Source organism: Lepidochelys kempii, chromosome 25 (assembly GCF_965140285.1).
Source record: "Lepidochelys kempii isolate rLepKem1 chromosome 25, rLepKem1.hap1, whole genome shotgun sequence".
Taxonomy (NCBI): Eukaryota; Metazoa; Chordata; order Testudines; family Cheloniidae; genus Lepidochelys; species Lepidochelys kempii.
Genome location: NC_136404.1, coordinates 3,609,526 through 3,619,205, shown reverse-complemented (window position 1 = coordinate 3,619,205; position 9,680 = coordinate 3,609,526). Strand labels below are relative to the sequence as shown.

Genomic DNA, 9,680 nt, shown 5'->3' with positions numbered 1-9,680 from the left:
GCTCAGCCTAACACCCTGTGGGCTTTTTCTTGATCACAGCTGTGCATGGAGCAGATGCCTCCCTGAGCCTTATGCTGAATAGGACCAGAATCACATCTGGGCCTTCACTGGGCCTCAGGGTGATCGTCCTGCTCTCTGGTCCTGCACAGGTGCATTATGGAGTTGTGCGCAGCCTGAGGCTTGTCAGTGTCTTGTGCTTAGGAACACAGGGTTTTCCAGAACAAAGCAGGATTTGTGGGCAGGTGGAGTCTGCCTCCAGGAATGTTTAATAGCTGCTGGGGCCAGCAGAGCCCAACCCACTCTGCTAGGAGATAGCATTGCAATCCCAGAATCCTAGGGCAGTTCCAAGCCAAAAGGATGTTGGATTGTGACCTGGGGAATCATTGCTGCATAAACAACTCAGCAAAGGCTTGAAGTTGCCTTCTAAGCTGCACTAAGGTTAGAACATAACATCTAATGGCAGAAAGGGTTGGAACCAGTCTCACAACTTCCCTGACACCACGGCAGGGCCGTGGGCACTTATAGTAGATCCACAGCCTGGAGGCCTTTTTAAATCAATGGGCCTAGCCAGGAGCCTGTCCAGGAGCCCCTAAGCAGGGGCCATGCCTGGACCACCCAACCAATGGCTGCATTAGCTCATACTGTGCTCATCTGAAAGGACTCTGGGCCCAGCCTGTGTTGTAATGCAGCACAATGGTACCTAATGGGAGCTCTATGGGCAGGGCTGCGCTTTGGCCATGGTAGGCTGAAGGATTGTCTCTGCACCAGATGTTCATGGTGGGTTGCATCCTGAAATCCTCAAACCCATCTTCCCCCTCCCCGCCCCACTCAGCTGCTGCCTCACCTTGGAGGCGCCTAAATTTCTAGCCGCTGATGTGCACAAAATTACCTCAGTCCTGACACCACCAAGCTGCTCTGCCCCTCACTCACACCTAGGTGTCCCCCCATCCCCTGTGGGCCTGATCTGGTAGGTGTGCTCCGAGCACAAAAGCTGGCCAAGGGGGTGACCATCTCAGGAATTTTTGAGACTGGCTGAATCTGTTGATCCCAAGACACCAAATAGCCCAGGTGTTTGGGCACTCCTCTGTGATATGGGCCAGCTGTTTTCAAATCCTTGCTGTGCTGGATTTAGAACTGGGCTCACCTGCCTTCCAGGCGAGTTCCCTAATTGCCTGGGCAATGATTCTCCTGGGTGGGAGTCTCTCAACCTCTTGCTGAAGCTGTTTCCCTTTGTATAACTAACTCTTGGCAGCCAGAGAGAACCCAGCCAGAGCTGTGTGGTGAGGGCACTCCCCAGGGAGGTGGGAGACAAGTTCTTGCTCCACCTCAGGAAGAGCAGGGATTTGAAAACTGGTTTCCCACCCCAGCTGAGTGCCCAAAGACCAGGGCATTGGGCTATAAGGGAGGCGTGGGCTGCTTTGCCATGTGGCTTTGCCTGGGAAAAGCTGAAGTGGCATTCTCAGGTGAGTGCCCTGTCTGGCTAAGGACAAGTGAAGACAGGTGCCACATTACCTTGGAGGGGCTGGGCTTATCCTGGTGGGGGGGATAGCTCAGTGGTTTGAGCATTGGCCTGCTAAACCTAGGGTTGTGAGTTCAATCCTTGAGGGGGCCATTTAGGGATTTGAGGCAAAAATTGGGGATGGGTCCTGCTTTGAGTGGGGGGTTGGACTAGATGACCTCCTGAGGTCCCTTCCAACCCTGATATTCTATGATTCACTTGGTATTACCCACTGGCTGACATAGGCAGCTCCCCACTCAGTGCGCAGGGTTGAACATCCCTGTCTTAGGTGAGTGACTTTCCCCTAAGGGCACCTGTGAGTCAGGCACTGCAATACTGAACATTGTGATACCAAAGTCCTGCCATCCCTGGCAAGGTGCTTGAGGCTGGCTGGGGCATGGGTACAGATCTGGGGTGGAGCTTCTGCCAGTGAGGGGCATCCAAGCTGTGGTACAGTAGGTGGGTTTGGTCTGGTTTCTTGTCGCTAGCAGCCCAGCCCTGAAACCCAGGGGCAGAGGGTCTTTAGAGCCGCCTCCTGGAGCGTGTGTGCAAGCACCAGTCATGGGCCCCTCTGGAAGGGCCTTGTTGCATTAGCACCAGGGTATAAATCACCTACTCGGAGCTGGTGATCCCGCAGCCACTGTGGTGATAGTGGGTGGTTTTTACTCTATGCAGCCTGGGTTTCCAGCAGTTCGGGGCCCGTCTAGCCCTCACACACACTGCGCTGCAGGGGCTTGGGTGAAACAGGCCATATTTATTTACAGGAGCCACTGTCTAGAATTGCACCATTCTAGGCAACGAAGCTCTGATTAGTGCATGCCCTGGTGCTGAACCATAGCTGGTGCAGAACATCAGCTGCACCTGCCTTTGGCATTGGGCCATCTTCACCCCTCGGCAGTATGAAGGAGTGTATGTGGGCTAAGGAAGTAGTGCCCCAGGCACTCTGGTAACCATTCCATCCCACGCTTCTTTCCTTCCCTGAGTACAAAAATGCAGCTTCACAGCTTGAGGTTCTGCCTGATCCAGCCCCGGACGGCGGTGACTTTGGTGTAAACGCCAGGGAAGTAAGGCCTTGCACAGCCATAGCCCCAGCTTGTGATTCCAGCTAAAAACCAGCGCCCTGAGGGTTCCTTGCAGGCCAAGGGGCCACCTGCATCGCCCTGCGGAAAGAGGGAGACCAGCCTGTGTCAGGGCAAGAGACCCCAGCCATCCTCGACATATGCTCTTGCTCCCAGCAGCCGATTCCTGAGAGTCACCTCAGGGGCCCAGCCCAGCTCCATGGGGACCTGCTCCCCTCAACTCCCTGCTTCTGGGGTGGCTCTGCACATGAGCTTGCATACACAGGCTGTGGCCTGAGATTAGGGATCTCTTGTGGGGAGAGAGGCACTGGGAATGGTGACTGTCAATGAAACACAGAGCTGTTAGCAGGGGGAGAACAGCAGCTGCCCAGTGCCCCTTGGCTGCCTGGTGTTCCCCTGACTCTCGCTGCTAGGGGCCAGCCAAGGGACACTAGACGGGGAGAGGAGATCCCAAGCAGTCAGTGAGAGAGCAGGGCAGGAGCCCAACAAGGGAGAGGTTGGGCTGAGGGAAGTTTCTGCCCTGTGGGCCCAGCTCCAGGGTTCCCTTGGCCAGTCTGTGCTCACCAAGCAGCTGTCGATGGTGCCCTGTGGGAAGCCGGCACACACCATCCTGCTGCTGATCTGAACGGGGTAGAATTTCTTGCAGGCCTGGTCGCCAATTACATTTACTGCTGCCTTTTGCAGGTGCTTGGACATGATGCCTACAAAGACAAAGATCACTGTCAGCCTGTGCACCTGACCCTGGAATTTGGGGAGAGAGGGGCATGGGGTTTAGGGAGTGGGGTGTCCTGTGGTGCTTGGCTGCAGCATGTGGCACCCAGGCTATGGGCCGGCTCTTGTGGCATGCGGGTGAGGCCTCTCTTGGGGAAGGCTGGGCTCTCTTCCTGCCAGAGCAGGCATGCACTGGGCAGCTGGATTTGTTAGTCATGGGTTGTGTTGATAGGAATGGTGCAGGTGTTCACGGGCAGATGATTTAGCTGGAGTGTGGAAATCAGGGATGGCACAGGCGACAGCCAAATGGGGATGGTGCATGCATCAGAGCAGGGTGAGTGGGAGCACAGATGTAAGGAGAAGGCATGGATGTTGGCTGCACTGTGCGGGTGCATGTATCATATGAGAGGAACAAGCTAGAGGGGGTGTTGGTGTTGGCTGGACAGATATGGTGTAATGTGGGTGTTGGCTGGAGGGTATGGCATGGAGGGCAGCATGACTGTTGGCTGGCGGGATATGGCGCGGTGTGGGTGTTGGCTGGTGGGATATGGCGTGCTGGGGGCAGCGTGGGTGTTGGCTGGAGAGGTGGGGGCAGCGTGGGCGTTGGCTGGAGGGGTACGGCATGGAGGGCAGCATAGGTGTTGGCTGGAGGGGTACGGCCGCGGTGGGGGCAGCACGGGTGCTGACTGGAGGGGTACGGTACTGTGGGGACAGCGCGGGTGTTGGCTGGAGAGGTGGGGGCAACGTGGGTGTTGGCTGGAGGGGTACGGCACGGTGTGGGTGTTGGCTGGAGGGGTACGGGCGTGGTGGGGGCAACGTGGGGGTTGGCTGGAGGGGTACGGCACGGTGTGGGTGTTGGCTGGAGGGGTACGGCCGCGGTGGGGGCAGCGCGGGTGTTGACTGGAGGGGTACGGCCGCAGTGGGGGCAGCGCGGGTGTTGACTGGAGGGGTACGGTACGGTGGGGACAATGCGGGTGTTGGCTGGAGAGGTGGGGGCAGTGTGGGTGTTGGCTGGAGGGGTACGGCACGGTGTGGGTGTTGGCTAGAGGGGTACGGCCGTTGTGGGGGCAGCGCGGGTGTTGGCTGGAGAGGTGGGGGCAGCGTGGGTGTTGGCTGGAGGGGTACGGTACGGTGGGGGCAGCACGGGTGTTGGCTGGAGAGGTGGGGGCAGCGCGGGTGTTGACTGGAGAGATGCAGTGTGGGTGTTGGCTGGAGGGGTATGGCATGGTGGGGGCAGCACGGGTGTTGGCTGGAGGGGTACGGTGTGGTGTGGGTGTTGGCTGGAGGGGTACGGCACGGTGGGGGCAGCGCGGGTGTTGGCTGGAGGGGTACGGTGCGGTATGGGTGTTGGCTGGAGGGGTACGGTACGGTGGGGACAGCGCGGGTGTTGGCTGGAGAGGTGGGGGCAGTGTGGGTGTTGGCTGGAGGGGTACGGCATGGTTTGGGTGTTGGCTGGAGGGGTACGGCCGCGGTGGGGGCAGCGCGGATGTTGGCTGGAGGGGTACGGTGTGGTGTGGGTGTTGACTGGAGTGGTACGGTACGGTGGGGGCAGCGCGGTTGTTGGCTGGAGGGGTACGGCACGGTGTGGGTGTTGGCTGGAGGGGTATGGCCGCGGTGGGGACAGCGCGGCTGTTGACTGGAGGGGTACGGTACAGTGGGGGCAGCGTGGGTGTTGGCTGGAGAGGTGGGGGCAGCGCGGGTGTTGGCTGGAGGGGTACGGCACGGTGTGGGTGTTGGCTGGAGGGGTATGGCACGGTGGGGGCAGCGCGGGTGTTGGCTGGAGAGGTGGGGGCAGCGCGGGTGTTGGCTGGAGGGGTACGGCGCGGTGTGGGTGTTGGCTGGAGGGGTACGGCCGCGGTGGGGGCAGCGCGGGTGTTGGCTGGGAGGTGGGGGCAGCGCGGGTGTTGGCTGGAGGGGTACGGTGTGGGTGTTGGCTGGAGGGGTACGGTACGGTGGGGGCAGCGCGGGTGTTGACTGGAGGGGTACGGTACGGTGGGAGCAGCGCGGGTGTTGACTGGAGGGGTACGGCACGGTGGGGGCAGCGCGGGTGTTGGCTGGAGAGGTGGGGGCAGTGCGGGTGTTGGCTGGAGAGGTGGGGGCAGCGCGGGTGTTGGCTGGAGGGGTACGGTGCGGTGGGGGCAGCGCGGGTGTTGGCTGGAGGGGTACGGTGCGGTGTGAGTGTTAGCTGGAGGGGTACGGCCGCGGTGGGCGCAGCGTGGGTGTTGGCTGGAGGGGTACGGTGTGGTGTGGGTGTTGGCTGGAGGGGTACGGTGTGGTGCGGTGTGGGTGTTGACTAGAAGGGTATGGTGCGGTGTGGGTGTTGACTGGAGGGGTACGGCCGCGGTGGGGGCAGCGCGGCTGTTGACTGGAGGGGTACGGTGCGGTGCGGTGTGGGTGTTGGCTGGAGGGGTGCGGTGCGGTGTGGGTGTTGGCTGGAGGGGTGCGGTGTGGGTGTTGGCTGGAGGGGTGCGGTGTGGGTGTTGGCTGGAGGGGTGCGGTGCGGTGTGGGTGTTGGCTGGAGGGGTGCGGTGCGGTGTGGGTGTTGACTGGAGGGGTATGGTGCGGTGTGGGTGTTGGCTGGAGGGGTATGGCCGTGGTGGGGGCAGCGCGGCTGTTGACTGGAGGGGTACGGTACAGTGGGGGCAGCGCGGGTGTTGGCTGGAGAGGTGGGGGCAGCGCGGGTGTTGGCTGGAGAGATGCAGTGTTGGCTGGAGGGGTACGGTGCGGTGTGGGTGTTGGCTGGAGGGGTACGGTGCAGTGTGGGTGTTGGCTGGAGGGGTACGGTGCGGTGTGGGTGTTGGCTGGAGGGGTACGGTGCGGTGGGGGCAGCGCGGGTGTTGACTGGAGGGGTACGGTGCGGTGCGGGTGTTGACTGGATGGGTACGGTGCGGTGCGGGTGTTGACTGGATGGGTACGGTGCGGTGCGGGTGTTGACTGGATGGGTACGGTGCGGTGAGTGCGGTGTGGGTGTTGGCTGGAGAGGTACGGTGAGGTGTGGGTGTTGGCTGGAGGGGTACGGTACGGTGGGGGCAGCGCGGGTGTTGGCTGGAGGGGTACGGTGTGGTGTGGGTGTTGGCTGGAGGGGTACGGTACGGTGGGGGCAGCGCGGGTGTTGGCTGGAGGGGTACGGTACGGTGCGGTGTGGGTGTTGGCTGGAGGGGTACGGCCGCGGTGGGGGCAGCGTGGGTGTTGGCTGAAGGGGTACGGCCGCGGTGGGGGCAGCGTGGGTGTTGGCTGGAGGGGTACGGTGCGGTGTGGGTGTTGGCTGGAGAGGTACGGTGCGGTGTGGGTGTTGGCTGGAGGGGTACGGCCGCGGTGGGGGCAGCGTGGGTGTTGGCTGAAGGGGTACGGCCGCGGTGGGGGCAGCGTGGGTGTTGGCTGGAGGGGTACGGTGCGGTGTTGGTGTTGGCTGGAGGGGTACGGCCGCGGTGGGGGCAGCGCGGGTGTTGGCTGGAGAGGTACGGTACGGTGCGGTGTGGGTGTTGCCTGGAGGGGTACGGTGCGGTGTGGGTGTTGGCTGGAGGGGTACGGTGCGGTGGGGGCAGCGTGGGTGTTGGCTGGCGGGGTACGGTGCGGTGTGGGTGTTGGCTGGAGGGGTAGGGCGCAAACAGTGGCCTGTTTGGAGCAGCGTGGCTCATGTATTGGCTGGACGCACAGGGGGCCATGGCTTATCCTGTGTACAGCACAGTACCATCTGGGTCCCTGGGACCATACCTCCTTCCTTGGTGGCACCCCAACCTGTGATGAAACAGCGTGCCCCATCCCTGAAGATGTGGGAATTGTCCGGGAGGCAGATGGGCTTGATGGCACTGGTGAACCGCACAGCTGTGGCCATCTCCAGCAGTGCCACATCGTAGTCCAGTGTGTAGCCGTTGTAGAACGGGTGCTTGTAGATGCGGAAGATTTTCTCCACCCTCCCGTCCGTGCCACTCAGGAATGGCGTCCCCAGAATGCCCACCCACATCTTGGGGTCACTGTAGCTGCAAGGTGGGAGAGAGCAGTGGGGCTGTTTAGGAGGGGGCTCAGCACAGCCAGCAAACGGTCGCCTTCCTGCAGGCACTTCCTGCAGGCATACGCCATGGCAGCACTTGCTGAGCCATGCGAGGAAGCGTTTGCCCCGGCCCTGAGCTCAGTGAAGGCCCAGCAGCAGGCAGTGCTGGCAGGAGCCATCCCCTTGCCCATGGTTTCAATGGCAGTGCCCCCATGACTGGTTCTCCATTGTCTCTGCCCCTGGGCAGAAGCTGTGTGGTGGGTCTCTGACACGGGGCAGGAGTGCTGGCTTGGCAGCCTAGGACATGTGGAGGAAGAGCTGAGCAGACAGCCCCGAGGAGGGCCCAGCTGGGCCAGGCCACAGTGACCCTGTCTCACTTACATGTCGAAGCAATGAGCTGCTGAGAGCAGCCATTTGTCAGCAATGAGGACGGCCCCACACTTGTGCTCCTTCCGCCGCAGCCAGAGGCTGACCTGCCAGGGCCACTCGCCCTTGGCTGCTCCGCTGCCACCCACTATCTTGCTGAAGGCCACGGCAGGGGTCATGCCGCAATCTGAGACAGAGGAGGAAGGCAGCTGCTGGTTAAGCAGACATGAGTGTCTGAGCTCCCTCCCTGCCCCACAACAAGCAGGCTCCTGGGAGAGGCGTGGGCGAAGTCCTCAGGGGTAGCCCGCTGGAGGGGATGTGGGGAAGGAAGGAGCTGGGTTTGACAGATACGGAGTTAACAGGCCTTGCTGAGACCCCGGTGCGAAGAACCCAACGGCTGTCACAGAGGGATTGGGTTGGATGATCAGGGGGTACTTCCTGCCCAGGCAGGCTGGGCCATCGGGCTCTATGGAGCTGCTGGACCAGATCATGATCAGACTGGGGTTGAGTGGCATGCAGCAGGGAGGGGCCTGTGGGTAAGCGACAGGATAGGAGGGGGACAAGCGGTAGGCCATGGGTGCCCACTTCCTGTCACAGATTTGTACATTTTGGGTGGGGCTGGGCCTGCAGCTCCCCTCAGGAGCAGAGACTGACTCAGAGGAATGGGTTGGAAGCTTGGGGACCCCAAGGCTCAGGCTGGGTGGCAGGGGCAGGAGCAGCGTGCGGCCAGGTGGCAGAACTGGGAGAGAAAAGCTTGGTAGGGCTTGTGGGGGGTGGGGGGGGAGAATGGAGCATTCAGGGCTGGGCAGAGGGAACCAGGTGGGGCTTGGCTCGGGGGCAAGACAGTAGGGAGGGCCGGGCAGTGGGGAGGGCCGGGCAGGACAGCCAGGCAAGAGGGCCAGACGGGGCTGGGCAGTATGGAGGACTGGTCAGGAATGCCGGGAGGGCCAGGCAAGGTGGGGCAAGAAGGCCAGGCAGTGGTGAGGGCCAGCAAGGCTGGGCAGTGGGGAGGGCCAGACAGGAATGCCAGGCGGGGCTGGGCAGTGTGGAAGGCCAGGCAAGAGGGCCAGTCAAAACTGGGCAGTGGTGAGGGCTGGACAGGAGGGCCAGCAAGGCTGGGCTGTGGTGAGGGCTGGACAGGAAGGCCAGGCGGGGCCGAGCCATGGGGAAGTCCAGGCAAGAGGGCCAGGCAAAACTGGGCAGTGGGAAGGGCCAGGTGGGGCCAAGCAGTGGGGAGGCCTGGGCAGGAATGACAGGCAGGACAGCAGGGATGGCCAGGCAAGAAGGCTGGGCAGGAATGCCAGACAGGGCCAGGCAGTGGTAAGGGCCAGGCAGGAGGGCCAGGTGGGGCTGGGGACTGGGGAGGGACAGGCAGGAATGCCAGGAGGAGCCAAGCAGCGGGGAAGGCAGGGCAGGAGGGACAGGCAGGGCCGAGCAGTGGGGAGGTCTGGACAGGGCAGCGGAGAAGGCCTGGCAGGAATGCCAGAAAGAGCCGGGCAGTAGTGAGGGCCAGGCAAGGCCGGGTAGTGGAAGGGCGGAAAGGAAGGCCAGGCGAAGCCGGGCAGTGGGGACAGCCAGGCAAGAGGGCCAGGTGGGGCCAGGCAGTGGGGAGGGCCGGGCAGAAGGGAGGGCCAGGCAGGAATGCCAGGTGGGGCTGGGCAGGGGGGAGAGCAAGGCCAGGCAGTGGGGAGGGTTTGGCAGGGTGGGGCCAGGCAGTGGGGAGGGCCGGACATATGGGACTGGGCAGGAAGGCAAGGCGAGCCTGGGCAATGGGGACAGCCAGGCAAGAGGGCCAGGTGGGGCTGGACAGTACGGAGGGCTGGGCAGGAATGCCAGGAGGGGTCGGGCTGTGGTGAGGGCCAGGCAAGGCTGGGCAGTGGGAAGGGCTGGACAGGAAGGCCAGGCAGGGCTGGGCAGTGCGAAGGGCCAGGCAAGAGGTCCAGGCGGGGCGGGGCAGTGGGGAGGGCCGGGCAGGGCTGGGAAGCAGGGCGGGCAGGAAGGCCTGGTGAGGCCAGTCAGTGGGGACAGCCAAGCA

At 62.6% G+C, this 9,680-nt stretch overlaps 1 protein-coding gene across 1 annotated transcript in view; it reads right to left on the bottom strand.

Annotated features, from left to right (window-relative positions):
• Positions 1–2,237: 2,237 nt before the first annotated feature.
• Positions 2,238–9,680, bottom strand: part of TMPRSS9 (transmembrane serine protease 9) — a 47,389-nt gene continuing 39,946 nt past the window's right edge. Inside the window, exons 16-19 of the mRNA XM_078850624.1 lie at positions 7,661–7,832; positions 7,003–7,268; positions 3,142–3,278; positions 2,238–2,658 (exon numbers count right to left, since the gene is read on the bottom strand). Of these exons, the coding sequence (XP_078706750.1) occupies positions 2,497–2,658; positions 3,142–3,278; positions 7,003–7,268; positions 7,661–7,832 (737 nt within the window). The 3' untranslated portion in view covers positions 2,238–2,496. The remainder of the gene's footprint in view (positions 2,659–3,141; positions 3,279–7,002; positions 7,269–7,660; positions 7,833–9,680) is intronic.